The sequence below is a fragment of the Acomys minous genome (genome assembly GCF_964271855.1).
Source record: "Acomys minous genome assembly, chromosome: 12".
Taxonomy (NCBI): domain Eukaryota; kingdom Metazoa; phylum Chordata; class Mammalia; order Rodentia; family Muridae; genus Acomys; species Acomys minous.
The window spans coordinates 68,890,171-68,910,169 of record NC_140493.1 but is presented as its reverse complement, the minus strand read 5'-3'; the positions used below and the strand labels follow the sequence as shown (position 1 = coordinate 68,910,169).

Here is a 19,999-nt window from a genome sequence, read left to right as displayed (position 1 = left end):
ACAGAGAAACCCTGTCTCGAAAAACAAAACAAAACAAACACTGGTCCTCTGTAGGGGATCTAAAGCTTGGCTCTGTCCTGTCTGTTTTAGATGCCGTGGCAGAACGTGGAACATGTTGGTGACCAGAGCCCTTACGTCACTTCAGTTATTCTTCACATTAAGCAAAACGTCCCTATCATCCGTGACAACCTGGCTTCCACACGGAAGTACTTCACGCAGTTCTGCATTAAATTTGCAAAGTAAGTCCTGAGTTGTTCTGCTTTGTTGGTGCAGTTTCTGTTTCGATGTCTCGGGATAACCGAGCAGGCAGCACGGAGATGCCCGTGTGCCCTTCTGCTCATGGCCACATCCCTCATGAACTATACGTGTGGGGTGTAAGCCTGTGGTTGACCCCAGGCCGCTCTCCAGGGGTATCTCTCTTGAGTTGGGAGAGAGCGTTAATGGTTCTGGTATCATCCTCAATAGAGATACTTTACTGCTGTGCTTAGCCACCCAGCATCCTCACAGTCCAGATGTCCCATCTTCCAGCGGGGCTCATTCTTGGACCTCCAGGAAAACGAATATTCTTCTGGACCCCAAAGGGCCATAGTGGTAAAAGCAAATGGGCCACTTGTGGTCATGTGCATGCTCACAGCAGCAGTCATCAGCCATAGCAGAGCAGATAGCTGATTTGGGGGATTTTGCACATGAAACCACTCCTTGCTTGGGCGTTACTTGTTCAGTAAGCTGGTGTATGCATTTCACCTATAGCTGGATTATAAACGTCTCAAAGGCTTGGACCCATCAGTTGTGCCCTTGAGCCTTTGCTTCCTCCCCCTCCACCACAGCTCTTGTGGTAGCAGCTTGTGGATGTCCTTATGTCCAGGAAAGTACTAGAAATTGGGACCGTCAGATTGGTGAGCTGCAGTGCTGAGGTGGATGCAGCAAGCACCGAGTTGCCTGCCTTCCTGTCACGTCCTCGTGTGTGGCCATTTCTGCCTTGAATTTTGAAGCGAGGAAGTAGCTTGGTTCCTTGCCAGTCAGCATCTGGCTCCGGCACTGTTTCCCGAGAGGCCAGGCAGTGATGAGGGCCAGTGTCTCCTCTGACCAATTATCAGATGCACAGTTTGGCAAGTTGCTGCAGGAAGGTCAGTGCTGTCCAAGCTACCGTATTTGGACTGCTCTCGTCCAGGTCCCAACTGGTGACTCAGGATTCTGAGTTTCTCTCTCCCCCAGCTCTTTCCCGGTTTGTATTCAATTAGATTTTCCCCATCTGACATGAATAACCCTCCGGGGGACAACAATGACAGAGTAGCTGTAGAGTTAACTTTAGTTTCAACCTCATCAGGAAGGCTTGGACCGACTCCCCAGGGAGCGCTTGTGTCTGCAGGCCGCAGATGGACCAGGAGCTGACATTCCCTTCTCTCTCTGGATGCTCATTAATGTGTACTAAAAGCATTGCTGATAAATCACATGTGACATTCCTGTAACCACTGCTACAAGTGTCTCTGTAAAAATTTACTGTGACTCAAAATCTCCATTGTGGGCACCCAGGGGTCCGATTGAGCTAAGGTGAAAGTGAACGAGGAGTCCATTGCTCAGCTCAGCCCATCCAAGTGTCAATTTCACACTCTCTCATCGCCTTTTAATTTTAGGACTAAGTTCGTTCTGAGTGATCTGAGAATAGGGTGCCCATCCCCCACATCTGGAAGAGTTTAACCAAGGACCTAGAAAGTTCTGTGTTTTAACTTTTTTTTATTTTTTTTTAATTGTGTGTGTGTGTGTGTGTGTGTGTGTGTGTGTGTGTGTGTTTTAACTCTTGGTACCCTCCATCTTCATAAAATCTCAGCTCAGAGCAGCAGCCACCACTGCCATCCTGGTGTCCCTTGGCAGTAACACATCACTGTGCTGGGATTTCTTCACCAAATTCAAGTGTCTGGATTGTCCCCTTGTTTCCCCAGCCCACCCACTATGGGCTAGTCAAGGCAAGTTCAAGGGCACAGCCACAGCATACTCTAGTGTGGAGTGGCTCCCGTTACAAGCCGTATGTGCAGGGGTGATGCCCCCAAACTCAGCCTCCCATCACTTGCGTGGCTCAGGTTAAGTTCCAGACATCCTCTTGTTCACACTCTAGGTCAGCCGGCGCACCCCAGCGTCTGACCTCTGGACCCAGGTCCTCTTCCACTGCCTCCTGCCCTGCCCCAGCTCGCCAGTCCACCTGTGGCCGCATGGCCTCCAATAGCTGCCTTTCCTAATGGCTTACCAAAGTCACTCCTGGCTGACTCTAGTTTGGATCACAGATGACTTCTCTTGAGCACTAAGCTACTACACCACTACGCAATTGTTCTGGAAGTCTTTAGCTCTCAAAATGATTACAGTGTGCACAAAAGATGTGTCGAGATTGAAGGGGAAGGACCTGGGCCTGGCCACAGCACGGGAGGGGGAGGAGGAGCAAGGCAGCAGGCAGCCCCTGTGGAAACCCTGTCCTTCTCCAAGCCTCCTCCACGGTCCTCTCCGGGGTCGCTCTTTGCCCACTCACTCTGGGTCCTGCCTAGTGCTGCCAGGCCTGCTTCCCACAGCTGCTGAACTACAGCGGCACAGCGCAGCCTTCTCATCTCAGGCCTTGAAGCTTTTCCTAAAACCTCCCGTGACTTGGGAGATTTTTACTCACCTTCACCCGCAACAGCATTACCGGCCCCCCTGATCTAGGCTGTCCTTCGGCGCTCTGCGGATTTTTCAAAAATCATGGGATTTTGTTTCTTGGTAAGAGAAGTACACCTCAGCGATTATTTCTTGGCTTCCCTTGAAGATACCCTAACTGCCCGTGTAGCTTTAGCGCTTGCCACTGTTGGGGTATTTCCAGCCACTGGCCCGCAAAGGGAGCTGAACGGCAAGGGGGATTTTTGTCGTGTTGGTTTTTTGAGACAGGATTGCACTATATAGCTCTAGATGTCCTGACACTCATTATGTAGACCAGGCTGACCTTGGACACACAAGAGATCCACCAGCCTCTGTTTCCAGATGCTGGAATTAAAGGCGTGAGCCACCAGGCCTGTCACAAAATGGATTTTAAAAATTTCACATAACCTCAAGTCTAGAGGGAGTTAGAACAGACTTAGAGTGGTTCGTTTAGACTGGAGCGATGGCTTAGGAGTTGAGAGCACAGGCTGTTCCTGCAGAGGTTCCCAGTTCAGTTCTCCGTAATCACACAAAACAGCTCATGATAGGCTGTAGCTCTGGCTCTAGTGGGTCCAGTGCCCTTTTCTAGCCTCCACAGCATGCGCGCGCGCGTGTGCGTGCGCGCACACGCACACACACACACACACACACACACACACACACACACATACACACAGATGCATACACTAAAATAAAAATGTCAATTTTTTTAAAAGAGAGAAAATGTGATTGCTTTAGGATTTCATTAAGACCTGGGATAATCCGCTATCTTTTAGACTGGCCACATCCTCAAAATGGTGGTAGGATGGCCAGCATGGTGTTTTATGTAACTAACTGTGCCCTAAGCAAGAAGAGAAAGTCTCACACCAGCCCTGCCACGAGGGCCTGTAATTCTGCCCCCTCCCCACAAGGCCTGAAGCAGTCACCAGTGGAACTGGCCGGAGCTCAGGAGAATTGACCCCTGCAGGACTGGAGTGTGGCTCCCTGATAGAGTCCTTGCCTGACATAAGCCAGGACCTGGGTTCCATCCCGAGCAACACAAACGAAAATAATCCACCTCTGTAGTTGAAGATGGGACAAGCTTCCCTCAGAATCCCAAGGCTGTTCTTCCCTAAACAAAACTGGAGCTAAGCTTAGAAGGAAAGAAGAGGCAGTGGGTGATGGCGTAGGGGCCGTTACGTCCCCCTTGATTCTCGGGTTTCTCATGAAAGGGAGGGGAGCCTTAAAAAGTGTGCGCAGCTCTTCACTGCGCAGAGAGTAAGCCTGACTTGTCGCTTCTATCCACAGCTCATTCATTCCCAAGTTCATCACCCACCTCTTCAAGTGCAAGCCCATCAGCATGGTGGGAGCAGAGCAGGTAAGGAAGCCTCGTGCGGGACTGTCACCCTTGTCACAGAGCCAACACACATGCTCAGGCGGATCCAATCTGGAGAGAAGGATGGTCACCTGGCTGCTCTTTTTGTTTCTTTGTTTTCTTTTTTGAGATGGGTTCTCATATTGTAGCCCAGGCTGGTGTCAGATCACTTAGCTAATCACAGCCCAAGTCAAGTGTACAGAAGGTACAAAGCAAGGTTGGGGACACTGTCACAGGGGCATGAGGAGAGAAGGCTTCGGGTTTCTCTGAGGGCTGGTGCTGGAGGGACAAGAGGACCTGTTCTAAGTATGGCGGGGCAGAGAACACCTGAGAGGGCGGGCAGAGAGAGCCTGCCTGAGCTCACTCCCCAGGAAGCTTCTTTGGTGGGCTCCTCGGCCCTCATCTGAACTCTCTGCTGGAGTGTGATGGCACATGCCTGTCATCCCAGCACTTAGGAGGCTGAGACAGTAGGGCTTTGAATTCCAGGCCAACATGCAGAATATAGTGAGACACCCATCTTAAGGGACAAAAAGGCTTTGTTCTTGTTGCCTGAACCCTGGTGAGCTGAGCTATATACTACAGCAAAGTCTCTTCTGTTTGTCCTGCCTGTTCAGACCCTGGAACTTGGGCAATGTGCTCAGGGCAGTTTGTGTGTTCTGAAAACAGAAACATATTAGCAAGATGGCTCTGATAAACAGTGACCAGAAGCACCTTGAGGAGGAAAGGGTTTATTTGGCTGACAGGTCCCAGCTCAGCATTGAGGGAAACCGAGGCAGGAACTGAAACAGAGCACAGACGAAGCTGTTTACTGACTTGCTCTCCACAGCTTGCTTGCCCTGCTTGATGTCTTTCTTCTAGAACCCAGGACCACTAGTCTACAAATGGCGCCACCCACATCGGTCTGCACCCTCCCTCGTTAATTATTAATCAAGAGAACTCCCCACAGACATGCCCACAGGCCAGCCTGACGGAGGAAGTTCCTCAGCTGAGGCTCTGTCGTCCCAGGGAACTCTAGTCTGTGTCAAGTTAACAAAACTAGCTAGCACAACATGCAAGAATGTGGGTCTGAGTCTGAGCCCTATAAAAATCACCCCCTTAAAAGTCCAAGAGTAAAAGGCTAGAGGGATGGCTCAGCAGTTAAGATCACTCCCTACTCTTGTAGACAGCCTGGATTCTGGCTCTAAAATCCACACTGGGCAGTTGACAGCCATCCAGTCACAGGGGGATCTGATGCCCTCTTCCGTTCTCCATAGGAACTGCACACACAGGGCGTGCACACAGGCAGATACACAAACACACACATAAATAAGAGCAAATTTAAAAAACAAACAAGAGTGGTAAGCCGGGCGTGGTGGCGCACGCCTTTAATCCCAGCACTCAGGAGGCAGAGGTAGGTGGATCGCTGTGAGTTCGAGGCCAGCCTGGTCTACAAAGTGAGTCCAGGATGGCCAAGGCTATACAGAGAGACCCTGTCTCGAAAAACCAAAAAAAAAACAAAAACAAACAAGAGTGGTAGTGTGAGGAGGTGGAAGAAAGGATTCCTGGGGTTTGCTGGCCAGTCAGTGTAGCTGAATCGGCAAGACCCTGCTCAGGAACCAACGTAGAGAGAATCGAGGAAGACCCCCGGTGTCCACCTTGGCCTTCACACACACACACACACACACACACACACACACTTACTCACACACACATATTCACATGTACACACACTTACATACACACACTCACTCATACTCATGTACACACACATACTCACATGCACATACACACACACACAAAAAAAAAAAACACAAAAAAAACCACCATTCATTCTTCCAGTCTCTGAAAAGAGCGCTTGAGGTATAAATCAAGAGCGGCTCATGGTCTTCCCTAGACCTGTATCTGTGAACAGTAGGCAGCATGTAAGATTATGTAATTCATTCCCATAGATCGTGCCCTGTACCTAGTGAGGCAATGCAGCAGAGGCTCAACTCTTCCCAGCTCTGCGCCTTGTCCTCGTAGCTGCTGTGTGGACACCTCCACCCGCACCACCCTGGCCCACCAAGATCGCTGGTTAGCATGAACCACAGTACTTTGCAGTCGGTCACTCACAAAGGGTCAGAGCGGATAGGAGTCTGAATAGCAAGGTCTCTGGAGTCTAACTGCAGTGTGGTTTTGTCCTCTCTGTTAGCAAGTGCAGGACACTGAGCACTCAGGTTCTGAGCTCTGCCATGACCTGAGCAGAGGCTGGGCCCTGGGCCTTCAGCATTGTATCTGTTAGCTGTTACTCTGCAGGCCCTGCATTTCCTTGTGTGTGGAGTCGGAGTGCTTGGTGCCACCTCATGAAGTAGCGGTGAGGATTAAACAGCACAGAGCCATGCATGGCGGCATACACCAGTAATGCCAGCGCTTGGAGAAGCTGAGATGGGAAGATTCTAAGCTCGAGGCCAGCCTGGGCTGCACAGCTAGATCTTGTCTCAAAATAAAATTAAACAAAAAGAGTAAACATCAAAGCCAGCGCCCATAAGTAAGACGCACATAGCCAGCTCTCATTAAACACCAGCCCCTGCTCACTGTAAGCACCCAGGGCTGGACAGACCTTGTTTCTGTTTTGTTGCTCATCTCCCTTAGTACCTCGTCCACACGCAGCCTTCATAAAGGCTGCTAGTCAGTGCTTGTCCTCGGCTTCTGCCTGACCGGCTCTAGCCAGAGTAAAAAAATGTTGTCTTGGAAAACTCCCTGGGAGGTTGGTAGGACTCAGACACCAGCTGGGCCTGACTGCAGCCGTGTACTGAAGTCCTGACCCTGGCGTGCCCGGGGCGGAGGTAGCTCTCTTTGTCTCCACCGGAAGTGGCAGAGCGATGCCCTCACATGCCAGCTCCAGTTTCATCAGTGCGTGTTTACCAGGCCTCACTCCGTTCACCTCATTACAGTGTGCCATCTGAGAGGATACGGAGTGATTAAGATCTGGGTCTGGGAGCAGCCTGAGAGTTAGTTCTTGGTTACATTTCTGTCGGCAGACTTGACCGAGCCCCTGAAATCCTGGGCTGACTCATGGGAACAGTCCTGTGTTTTCTTAGCCTCGCTCCAGCCTCTTAAGACTGGTGTCTAACAGCCATGAGAGGTTTGATGTTGTCATCTAAGTCCCATATCATGAGTGTCGTCATCAACTGTTCTCTTTTATAGAACAGTGTTAGCTGGTGAAGGGTAGGGGCACACCTGCCACCCCAGCACGTTCAGGAAACAGGAGGATTGGAAATTTAAGGCCAGTGTGGGCTGTGTAGTACGACAGGACAGAACAGATTATGAGCAGGATCAAGTCAGACCCCAGGCTGCTACCTAAGGAGCAGGATTTGTTTGGCCAGTGTTCATGTCTGCTAGATGTCAGTGAAAAGCCGGTCTTCTATAACTAAGTTTCATTTCTCAGACCCCATGCAAAGACGATGAGTAATAAGAGGTGGCTGTCACAGACCCAGCCTGTGGAGGCTTCCAGGAGGAAGGAAGGGCACTGTGGCCCTTGAACGGTTCCCGTGTATAGTTGAGGGTTTTCTGGGTATGGTTAGCCCTGGCATCTGGACTCTGTAACCCAAGCCATGATGTAGCTAGAGGCCTGCTCACTTAGGCAGCAGGGTCCAAGGAATCCAGAAGTTAACAAAGGGGCTGGAGAGATGGCCCAGCAGGTAAGAACAGTTGCTGCTCTTAGAGGACTCAAGTTCAAGTTCAGGTCACAACCACCTAAATTCTAGCTCTAAGAATCTAATGAGCTCTTCAGGTCTCCATGGGTGCTCCCCCCCCCCCCCCCCCCCCCGCTCTCTCTCTCTCACACACACACACACACACACACAGTATAATAAAATCAGTTTTAAAAGCAAAGTTAATAGAGAGATGCTTGTGGGTAGAAACTCCTTCTGACACACTGTCTTGAGTCACCGCCCTAACCCCAGCTTTAACTTAAGCTGTAGGACTCCAGGCTACAGCTGCACCTCCCCGGCCAGAAGGTGCTAGCTGCTGAGTTGAGATTAGGCTTGAATACTGATGTGAAGGAAAAAAAAAAAAAAAGGAGGCCCTTTGCTGCTCCTTATTCTCATCTTGATTAGTACATACAGTGAGTTATTTATCTTCAGGCCCCAGAGTCCGCCTGAGCAGTTGCAAGGGCATGTGGAGTTGAACCGTTCCTGCATTGTAATGCTCCTTGCTAGTTTGTGATTTTTCAGAGGACCTTGTGGGATTTGCAGGGTCATTAATTAGTCTTACAACTGAGGTCATCTATGACTGAACACACAGCAGAAATAAAATCCATTTGCCTAAACGTACCCTAGAGAAAACAGCACAGTGTGGTGTTGGGAAAAGTCTCTGCTCTGCTGTTGACGGCCCCTGCTTCACAAGTAGTGCCTGTCTGCTGTGTGCTCAGCGTCCTGAAACATTCTCCAGAGTGCCTTGCAAACCTTCCTCATTGCTCTAAAGCTTCATGTTTGTCAGGTTACTTTTTCCTCCGTATATTTCCTTTCTGAATCTGTTTGGTTTGGTTTTGGTACACTGCCCTACTGTGTGACCACGGGATGTCTTCCTACACATTCCCAGGCTCCCTGCCCAGCCTGCTGAATGAAGAGATGATAAGTGTGCGCTACTGCTAGGCCCAGTTTGCTTTGTGTTACCTTTATAGTCCATATCAAGGGCATGGGACTACGGCTTACTGATAAAATGCATGCTTAGTAATACAAGATCCTGGGTGCAACCCTTAGCGCGTGCGCGCACGCGCACACACACACACACACACACACACACACACACACAAAGAATATTTCTCAAAATGTACCATAGGAACATTTTGAAATTGCACATAACATAGAATGTGCCAGTTAGCCATCTTCCAGTGTGTGCTCACTGGCATTGGGTGTAGATGCTGCTGAGAAGCTGCTGTGATGAGCTGCCAAAGAGAGCCTCTGCACGTCTAACCGCTGTCCTCCGCCCATCTAACCGCTGTTCTCTGCACGTCTAACCGCTGTCCTCCGCCCGTCTAACCGCTAACTGCTGTCCGCGGCCTGCCTGGGGACTGTCTGACTCTGAATACGACTACGCTTCAGATATCAAATAAGTGGGATGAGACACTGTTTGTCTTTTGTGTCTGGCCCCTTTCACTTAGCCTAACGTCATCAGAAATTCCCTCCTTTTAAGGCTTAATAGTATCTCATTATATGTATTAAAATATACTACAAGCTGGGTATGGTGGCACACGCCTTTAATCCCTGCACTTGGGAGGCAGAGTCAGGAGGATCTGCAAAGTGAGTCCAGGACAGCCAGGACCACACAGAGAAACCCTGTCTCAAAAAAAAACCCTACATTTTTTTTATCATATTGGCTTTTTTTTTAATTTTTAGTTTTTAGTTTTTCGAGACAGGGTTTCTCTGTATAGCCTTGGCTGTCCTGGACTCACTTTGTAGACCAGGCTGGCCTTGAACTCACAAAGATCCACCTGCCTCTGCCTCCCGAGTGCTGGGATTAAAGGCGTGCGCCACTACGCCCGGCTATCATATTGGCTTTTAAACTCTTTTCATTCAAACCCATCTAGACAAAAATGTATAAAGCATTTTATTGCAAGAACTTGTTTGGTTTTGAGACAGGCTCTCACTATATAGCCATGGCTGACCTCAAATTCACAGAAACTCATTTACTCCTGCCTCTGCCTCCCAAGTGCTGAGATTAAAAGCATGAATCTCCATGCCTGACATTAAAGTACAAACACCACTGTTACCGTGCTCTAGTGTGTACCATCACAGCTGGAAGAGTGAGAAAGTGAGATGGTTATGCTCAGCCCAACTCTTCTATGGAGCCTTTAAATAGCAGGGTTTCTTCATTACAAGGGACAGGGGCTGCAGAAATGGCTCCGTGGCTAATAACACTGTCTTCTCTTTCAGAGACCCCACGTTCAGTTCCCAGTACCCACACAACAGCTCACAGCTGTCTGCAACTCCAGGTTTAGGAAGTCAGATGCCACTCTCCTTACCTCTGTGGGCCCTCTGCACGTGACCCATGTACTCATGCTCAGGCACACATCAAATAAATAAATATTTTCCCATAAAGAGGCCAGGCATGGTGGTGCACACCTTTAATTCCAGCACTACAGAGACAGGAGCAGACAGATCTCTGTGAGTTCAAGGCCAGCCTGGACTGCATAGTGAGTTCCAAGCCAGCCAGAGATATACAGTGAGACCCTTTCTAAATAAATAAATAAATTGTAAAAATTTTTATTCAATTAATATAAAATGTTAAGCTTTATCAAAGAAAAAATAGGGTAATTGTTGAATTGATAAAAGATATTTTTAAAATGATAATTCATGCACTGTAGCAAATTCTCCTAATTTTAGCTGTCTAGAAGTAGAGACAGGAGATTCAGGGGTCAAGGTCGTCCTTGGCTGAGTAGTGAGGCTGAGGCCAGCTTCCTGTATACAAGATGCTACCTCAAAAGTTTTTCGAAAGGCAAATGTTATATGTTATAAGCACTTGTCAAAATTACAGTTAAGAATTATAATAGGGCTAGGCGGAGGTGGTGCATGCCTTTAATCCCAGCACTCGGGAAAAAGAGGCAGGAGAGTCTGGTCTACAAAGCAAGTATAGGATAGCCAGGGCTGTTATACAGAGAAACTCTGTCTCGAAAAATTATAAAAAAAAGAAAGAAAGAAAAGAGGAAAAAAAAAGAATTACAATAGGAAACTGGACAGTGGTGGTGCACATCTTTATTCCCAGCACTTGGGACTTGAGGCAGGTGGATCTCTGAGTTCAAGGCCAGCCTGGTCTACAGAGGAAGTTCCAGGACAGAGAAACCCTGTCTCACAAAGCCAAAATTGATAATGATGATGATGAAAGAAAAAAGCATATACATGTTACTACACATATTTTTAAATACTATATACTTCAGAAAATATTGTAATTTCAGGTTACGTACATTTTACCTCAGAAGGTAAAAGAAGTGAGTGAGGGGCTAGGAGCCAACATGGCAGGGTCCTCAGCACCTGCACTGCTGGCTCCTGCCCTGGGGCTAGTTAAACAGTACCCACCACTTCTGCCCTCTAGAGGCGAGTGACAAGATCACGTGTGATGCCAAAGATGTCTCCAGGGTGGCCAGATGTTGTGGGGTGAAAAACAGAGGTGCCCTTGTTCAGTGCTGCTAGAGTTGAGCAGTCGGTGAGTGAGGAGGACAGGAGTTGGGGTGTTGCAGCTCAGTCCTGGGTTCTGGAGGTCTCAGGGTGCCAATCTACAATGCTTGTATTTGAGATCCACCTTGAGGACAGGATTGTAAAAACACCACTCCACTCCCACAGGTGCCACTCATGAACAAAGTAAGATTTTATTTTGGGACTTGATAGAAAATTCCATGTTTCGTGAAGTTAAACTGGCTCCCTTCCAGATGCCCCCCCCCCCCCCCGTTTGTAGTGCTGGGCATGGAACCCAGAGCGCACACACGTGAGGCAAGCACTTCCCCCTGAGCTGCACCCTGGCTCCAGCTTCCAGGTTGTATTCAGCTTGACAGAGTTGTCCTCAGACAGGCTGCGCATCCTCCTGCCTCTCCTGGACTCCCGCGGCCGCTCCTGCCCCAGTGGCTGGCTTTTGCCCTTCAGCACAGCAAACCTGAAGAGGCGCCCCTCCCCTGCTGTGCACTCAGGTTTGCCTCCTGGGCAGGCTTCCTGTGAAGCCATCTTTCCTACAGAGTGCCACCCTCTCCTGCCACTCAGCCATACAGGCCTCCCTTTGTGCCACACACTGCTAAGAGCAGTCCCTGCTACATCCCAAGGAGCGACCACTGCACTGGCCACGAACCCATTAAGGGAAAGATTACACCGAATGCTAGACACAGTGGCCAGATACAGAGATCTCCCAGCTGACAAATAAGTATCTGATGTCACTATTTTTATCTCTTATTTGCCCTTACAGTCCTAACTAGGACAGTAAAGTGTTAAAAAACACCTTAAATGGCTCTGTGGTTAAGAGTGCATACTGAACTGGAGTTCAGTGCCCAGCACCACATGGCAGCTCACAAGCACCTCTAACTCCATATACCGAGGCTCCCATGCCTCTTAATTGCCTCCAGAGGCACCTGCGTTTACATCACGCATGCACTCACATCTCACATACACGCATATACACTGGAGGGGGGCGTGTAAAATCTTTGCTAGGCATGGTGGTGCACAACTTTCATCCCAGCTCTCAGGAGGCAGAGGCAGGTAGATGCCTGTGAGTTTGAGGCCGGCCGGTGGCTTACATAGTATGTTTACATACTATGGTTTACATAGGAAGTTTCAGGAGAACAGGACTACATAGAGAGATCCTACCCCAGTATATATGTACATATACACACGTATATGTGTATATATAAATTCAGAAAGGCTACAGGAACTTGGCCAGTCTGCAGGCCCCCAAAATCATCTCTGAGGTGTAAATAAATTTGTCTGTGGCCACTTCTTGCCCAGTGCCTCCTGCTAAAGCAGATGGACTGTGATCAGTTTTCAACATGAAACCAGCAGATGGTGGTGATCAATGGGACCTTTTATCTTCCCATAACACTGGTCCTTGTCTTTCCTGATCACACTGCTCCGTGTAACACCACGGGGGAGGCTCCTTTCTAGTTAGCTGTCTAGCAAGGTGGCATTTTCTTGTGACTGGCCAGGAGTGAGCATGTCATTCCTCCTTAAGACATGGCATACACCAGAGAATTAAGTCTGGCTCATTCAAAACCCTTCTATCACTTAACTGTATACAATCATTTATGTATATAACATATCTCTGGGAAGCAGAAAAGTAGCAAGTTTGAATCAGCAGATGTCCGAATTAGATTTTCACCCCAATAGGTAAACGCTAGGCCATGGCTTTGATTTTGACAGACAAGGCTCTTGTTATTTGTTATGTGGTAGGTGAAACTAAGTCTTTGCCAGGCCTCAAAAGACAGAGTTAAATGAAAAAAGAGAGAATACTTCTTATTAACAAATGTATAGAAAATAAATCAAAAGATTTATTTTTAACTAAGGTAATTTTTAATTTGATAATTAAGATAGTCAGTGAGATTTGTGCCGTGTTCCCACATGTGCCCTGCATCTCTGCGGAGCTGAAGGTGATCACTACGGTTCCTGCTGAGGCCCTCTGTGGATGCCCACCTTACCCTCACCACCCCCCACGCATGCCTGGAAGTGAATACTATTCTGACTCAGGTTTCTGGGTTGCCATATGTGTCTGAGTGTTCCATATATGTATATATTCCCAAATGAGACATGATTGTGTTGCTCACTGCTAAGCTTTATATAAATTGTGCTATACGTGTCATTTCCTCTCTTGCCTTTTCCTCCTACTTAACTTTTTTTTTTGAGATTTATTTGTGTTGATATATATTATTTGTGTTCACTCACTTTAGCTTCAGGATCATTTCCCATTGCATAAATATGCCATCGTTTGTTTATTCATTCTTGTTTTATGGACACTGAGCTGGTTCCAGTCCTCGCTTTTGCAGAGTGGATACAAGGAAGTTCTTTTTAACATGAGTGTTACACATTGAATATGAAAGTCACCTTTGGCTTGTGTGTTAAATGCTAACTAGTCACACTGTTTTGAAAGGTTTGGGGAAGCTGCTAGTTGGAGGACGTACGTCCCTGGGGGCATGTCGTTGAAGGCTGTGTCTTGTCACAGCCTTCTCTCTCTCTCTCTCTCTTCTCTGCAGTGCAGTGAAGAACCTCCCCACCTCACGCTCCTGCCACTGTCACATTCTGTTGAAACACGTGAGGTCAAGCAGCCTCACAGCAGCCCCTCTGCATAGCCCAGGTGCTGTCCTGGAGGTTGTAAATAGTCCAGGCTGGCCTCACGCTCGCCAAGTCCTCCCACCTCTGTACCATGCCTGATGAGTTACGGGCATCTTCAAGTGAGAAAACACTCCTGCATCCCCCTCAAAGGGCTCCAACTAATTCACTCTGCCCTCAGTGCTGTAGTCTCGGCGAGCACCTTTTGTGTGTGTGGTGCTGGTGTTGGACCCAGGGCCGGGTGCATGCCAAGCAAACCCTGCGCTAAACCACACCCAGCCTGGTCGCCTTGAGTCTTTCTGTGCCCTGCGTCTCCCTGTCAGCGCAGCAGCACTCCACACGGGTTGTGTCTGTACTTTCCTGTGAGTCTCATATAACTTAGCTTAGCGTAGTGTATGTTTCAATCTTTCCCATATTTGGCATTCTTTTCCAGCCACAAGCAATAAAAACAATCTCTGTGTTTTCTTCTCAAAAGTTTGAACGTTTTGGGCTGTTGAGAGGTGGCTCTGCAGTTCAGAGCGCTGGGTTTGGTTCCCAGCATCCGTGTCACGCAGCTCCTAACCGCCTGCAACTCCAGCTCCAGATAATCCGAAGTTCCTCCGGCCTTCGTGGGCATGCACACAAAAAGGAGTAGTAAAATTACTCCTTAGCCATGGTGGCAAATGCCTTTAGTCCCAGCACTTGGGAGGCAACCAGCCTGGTGTCTGTAGTGAGGTCCTGGCCAGCCAGAGCTACATAGAGAGTATGTCTTTTAAAAAAAAAAAGTTTTAAAGTTTTCTTTTTCATACCCTAGATTCTAATCTATGTAGAATTACACATAAATATTCTTTTTCTTTGAGACAGGGTCTTGCTATTTCATGCAGGGTGGTCTTGAACTCCAGGGTAGGTTCAAGTGACCATCTCACCTCAGCTTCCCAAGCCTCTGGGACATAGGGTGCACACCCCAGGCCTTGAACCCAGCACACTTGTTCTTTAGAGGCGTGTGGAAAGCAATAAATTCAAAGGGACTCTGGGGAGTGTGCTAACCTTGGGGTCTTGCTGTGGGCCTAGGCATTCCGTGCCATTCTCTCACACTGAACACACTTCTCTGTGAGCTCATGGCCTTTCCAAAAAACAAACACTATAGTGGTAAGAATTCATCTTGGGGCTGAGTTAGTGTCCTCAGAACCCGCATAAAAAGCCAGCATTCCTGTAGGCACAGTACTAGGGCTGAGGACACAGCAGGCAGATCCTGGAGGCCCGCCAGCCCGCCAGTTCAGCCAATTAGCGATCTCTGGGTTCAGTGAGAGAGCCTGTCAAATAAGACAGAGGACAATAGGGAAACACCTCAGACTGACCTCTGGCCTCCTTCACACGCAGTCATATGAGTGTGTACACATACGCTTATACATACCCACACCCACCTGACTTCCAATGGCTTCCTAAAACAAAAATAGTAAGATTCCTTAGCTGCCCTGAAGTTGATTAGGCTCTGAGGTGGAGAGGTGGCTTAGGGGACAGAAGCGCTGGCCACCCAACCATGGAGGAGCCGAGTTGATACAGACTAAACCCACATAAAGCTGGGCCCAGCGGTGCACATCCCAGCAGCACTCCCAAGACAAGAGGAGCTCCAGAGGGTGGCAGGGGCAACCCTTGGAAGCTCGCAGGCAGCAGCTGGCACCAGGCGCACAGTGCAGTGGCCCTGCTTCCAAACGAGGAGGAAGCGAGGACCAACACGCAGGGCTGTCTGTGCATTGCACACACAGAAGGAGACGTTGGGCTTCTGACTTGCCACATCCCTTCATGAAATTACCGTCACTGGGGTAGCTTTTGCCACTTTTGGAGAATAATGGTGCCTAGTTATTTGAACTAGGCATTAACATTCCCCAAATCCTTGCAGCATTGTTAAAATTATAATCACCACAGCCATTAAGCTGATTGCACCGCTCATTAGCTAGTTTGTCTTTCGTCATTAATCCTTCTGTCCGCTGCGCAGGGGGAAAGGGAGGGTACAGAGTGTCAGAGGCCTTCCAATACCCCTCTCCTTGCCAGCTAGCTGTAACTCTGAGAGGCTGTCTGACAGTCACTGGGCCTTGTCCTGGATGTCTTACCCATTACCGTCCGTGTTCAGAGGTAGCCGAGAGATCTGTCATCCCACTATGACAGAGGCAGCTTCAGGCCATTGATTATATTCTCTGAGACCGTTTAAACGTACCCTGCTGACTTCAGCCATTTCATTCTTAGTGCTCTCACTCATCTTTGCAGTGCTTGGGATCAGACAGTCCCATGCTGAGTGATGCTCCTGCCCTGAGCTGTCCCCGCAGCCCCTGGCCCCAGGCACTTCTGTGCCCCTTGTCTTCAGTGCCTGGGAGCATCTAGCCAGGCCACCCTGGCTGTGAAACCTCCGGAGCACTGATGCTCTCCCCTATAAACTCGGGAACAATAAACACTTAAGGGTGGCCCCTCCAAGACCATGTGAAGAAACTGCTAACCTCATCTCTAGCCACTGGTGGCCCTTGAGGACAGTTGAGCTCCTTCCAGATCGCTGGCATTCAAAGGACCAGAACAAACAGGAAAAAGTGGATTGCTGCCAAGCTGTGATTAACTATGGTTCAAATGTCATCAGACAGCATGTAGAGAAGGCACAAGTACAGTAATAGCGAGTTACTGTTTTTTACCTAATGAAGAAGTAAGATTTTCATGATAGTTTCTCGGTGCTGATGAGGGTGCAGTCTGCGATGTCTGCGATGCTGGCAGCTATGTACACAGGTGCGCTCGAAGCAGAAGGGGGTTCAGGGGTGTCCTGGGAACCTTCAGCATATGCTTGTGCTCTGGCCTGTGCAAAGCCTCCCTCCTAAGGAAGCACCACCGACCAGGCTAGAGTCAGGCATGAGGCTGTCTGCCTCAGCAACGGCTTTGGTTTGGTTTGGTTAGGTTTTTATGATTATTTTTCTTTTATGTGTGTGAGTGTTTTGTCTGCATGTATACGTGTGCATGCCTAGTGCCTGTAGAGGTCAGAAGAGGGCCCAGGGTCCCCTCTAACTGGAGTTACAGATGCCTGTGAGTCCCCTTGCAGGTGCTGGGAACTGAAGTGGTTAAGCACCGAGCTGACTCCCCAGCCCCTCAGCATCTGTTACTAATGACAAAAGCCGGGGAGTGAATGAGTAGGAGGGCTGGATTTTACACGCACGTCGCCTGTATTGCAGAGCTGCTAAAAATCATAATGTTTTTAAGACTGTCACAGTGGGAAATAATGCGCGTACTAGGAAGGGCCGGTGTGAAGCCATGCACACACTCCATATGATTCAAACTTGGTTTTTATCCACCCACACTGGCTAGCAGGAACTATACCCACATTTCACTGTGGTTTCTTAGGGTAGCTTCTCCTGGACAGTGGAAACTATTTTTCCCCCTTTAAAGTTCTATCTTCCAAGTTGTCTGTAAGGGAAAGACCGTGCGTCCAGTGGGTTGCGCGTGCCTGCTCAGTGGACACCCTCGGTGCTGTGTCGCACAGGGCGGCTATAACACTCTGCTTGGCCTGCAGCTGCTGCTGGACACCCACTCCCTGAAGATGGTCCTGCTTGACCTCCCCTCCATCGGCTCACAAGTGGTGAGGAAGGCCCCCGCCAGTTACACTAAGATTGTCGTGAAAGGAATGACCCGGGCTGAAATGATCCTCAAGGTGAGTCTCCCCTGGAGACCCTGTTCCAAGGGGCTGGTCCCATTTTAGATTCCTTGTTCGAGGGGGTTGGGTTTTGCAAACACGGAGTCCAGCCTGTCCATCGGCCCCCACGGTTGTCCACACTCTGTGATGTTGAATTTCAGTTCATGGTCACCTGGGGATCAGGAATTCCTTCTGACATGTGAGCTCTGTCTAATCAGCTGACCAGCTGAGAGTCAGGTGGCAAATCAGGAGAGCAGCCCAGGGATGCTTTGCCTCTCAGCAGGGGTTTTAGGCCCAGCTGCCATCTCTTCCCTTCCCCATGGTTCCCTATGGTTTGCACCTTTATGTGAACTCTGAACAGATGTCGTAGTAACTGAATCTAATTGACAAATAGGCTCATTTAGGAGAGCTTGTGCTAGCAGAGCAGCATCTGCCTCCGGTCTCCACCCAGCCTGTCAGAAGAGGCAGGCGGGCTGAGGGCCTCTGTTGCCACGAGATCCTGCACCTGCCAGCTCTTCAGGCCCGTCCTAGAGTGACTCTAGTGATAGCAGGAAAAGGCTTCAGTGGCTGGCTGGCTGCAGCCCTCAGGACCTGGGAAACCTAGAGATTATGCATGAGGAAACTACCAACAGCCTCACGACTCTTCTCAGCTGGCTTGCTCAAGGGAGGGAAGATGCATCTTAGGAGATATCTGCAAAAGACTTTGAGGGAACTGTTTCCTGCCGTGTTCTGGAATATTCTCAGGAATTCTAAACAAAAATCTGCCCACTAGGGTAGAAGAATCAGCATATTCCAGCACCAAATGAAATGAGTCTGAGGATGGTAACACCATATATTAATTGGTATATTAATTGGTAGTTAATAAACGTGGTCAAGCAAAGGTCCAGGTTTCAGGTCTTCAAGAGGAAGGCCAGTTCGGGACTTTTGTTTCTGAGAACATCTATGGGCACCCGTTCCATTCCCCCTCGCAGTAACAGACCCATGAAATGCCCCAGCAGAAGGCCCCTTCTGGGCCTCCAGGTAGAATTAGGAGTCTCTGGTGTTGGGGGTGGGGCGCTGGAATTCACATGTTAAAAAGCAGCCTGGGTGATCCAGCCACTCCTGGGAATCCTGCTGTAATTGAACATCAGGTTGAAATGAGCCACTGGATCCTCCCTGAGTAGTGGCTTGCTGTGTGAGGGCAGCTCACAATAGACCCCTCTGTGTCCAGCTGGCAAGTCAGGGGGTGCCGACCCTGCCCTCCAGCCTGAGGGCTCCTAAGGACCTGCTCTTGTCTCCTCTGTTGCTAGGTGGTCATGGCCCCTCATGAACCGCTGGTGGTGTTCGTTGACAACTACATCAAACTCCTTACAGACTGCAACACAGAAACCTTCCAGAAAATACTGGATATGAAGGTGAGCTCTCTGGTTATGTGCACCCCATCCTCCTAAGGAATGCAGTTTGGATAGAGAACCTGAGGGGCCACCTCAAAATGCAGGTTTCTGGCTTCACCCTTCATCCCAGATTGCAGGGAGCCTTTGCTGGAGGCCGATGCTGGCCATACAGACCGCAGCATCTTGAGGACCACTCTGCCCAAGGGCGGGCCCCTGCCCAGCAGAGGACAGGAAGCAGTGCAAGGAAGAGCAGAGCAGCTGGGCTTCCTCCTGCTTCTGTTGCTCTCCTCTTTCCAACCCTTTTTCTTCTCCTACCCCGTTACCTCTTTTTCCTTCCTTAGTTTTATCTCCCAGCCTGCTGCCCAGAACCAGCAATTCCCCTGAAGAAAGCAGGGTCCTCAGGCTCTAGTCAGTATGCAGTTAGCCCAGCAGAGCTCAGGTTGGGCAGACTGCAGGACCAAAGTGTGCTTCCTCCCCCTGCCAGCCACTGTGGGACCACCGCCCCACCCCCCTCCTCTCTCTTTCCTCTCAGGGGCTGAAGAGGAGCGAGCAGAGCAGCATGCTGGACCTTTTGCGGCAGAGGCTCCCTGCCCCGCCCTCAGGGACGGAGACTTCCAGCACACTGTCCCTGATGGCCCCAACACCAGAGCAGGAGTCATCACGCATCCGCAAGCTTGAGAAACTGATTAAAAAGAGACTGTGAGGAACATAGAGATGTTGCCAGGGATCCTGGGCGGCCGATTTCTGGGAGGCCTCATCCTCCTGACTCCAGGGCCTGAGTCTTAAAGCCTCTGAGGACATTACGGTTATTAAAGTGTCTCTCCCCAATACCCTGTCTTGTTCTCTATCCCAGTCAGGGAAGGTGAGCAAAGACTGGCTTAGAAAAAGGCAGCAGAGGGTGAAAGGTCACTGCAGTTCGCTTGCTATCACCAGGCTGCCTGTGAAGGTTGAGTTGTCACTGTCTCGTGTCACCTCACCACATAGCCCTCCCTACCAGCTCTGGGCCCTGCTAGCCAGTGCCTGCAGCTTGGCTAAGGAGGCACGGGTTTCACCTCCTCCTCCTCCATTTGTGTTTGAGGTCAAAGCCTCTACAGCCAGGGGCGCCTCTTCCCTCCTTGTCTCTGGAACTGGCTCTGGGGCCTGAGTGAACCCAGTGGCAGATGACAGAATAAGATGCTGGCCCATCTTTAGCAAAACCCTGCCAGGATTAGCA

General features: G+C 49.5%; 1 protein-coding gene across 1 annotated transcript in view; it reads left to right on the top strand.

The window, feature by feature from the left end:
- VPS53 (VPS53 subunit of GARP complex) overlaps nucleotides 1-19,614 on the top strand; it is a 137,599-nt gene extending 117,985 nt beyond the window's left edge. The window contains exons 18-22 of the mRNA XM_084802771.1: nucleotides 91-239; nucleotides 3,946-4,015; nucleotides 17,294-17,431; nucleotides 18,703-18,807; nucleotides 19,319-19,614. Coding sequence (XP_084658897.1) covers nucleotides 91-239; nucleotides 3,946-4,015; nucleotides 17,294-17,431; nucleotides 18,703-18,807; nucleotides 19,319-19,489 — 633 coding nt within the window. The 3' untranslated portion in view covers nucleotides 19,490-19,614. The remainder of the gene's footprint in view (nucleotides 1-90; nucleotides 240-3,945; nucleotides 4,016-17,293; nucleotides 17,432-18,702; nucleotides 18,808-19,318) is intronic.
- The last annotated feature ends 385 nt before the right edge of the window (nucleotides 19,615-19,999 follow it).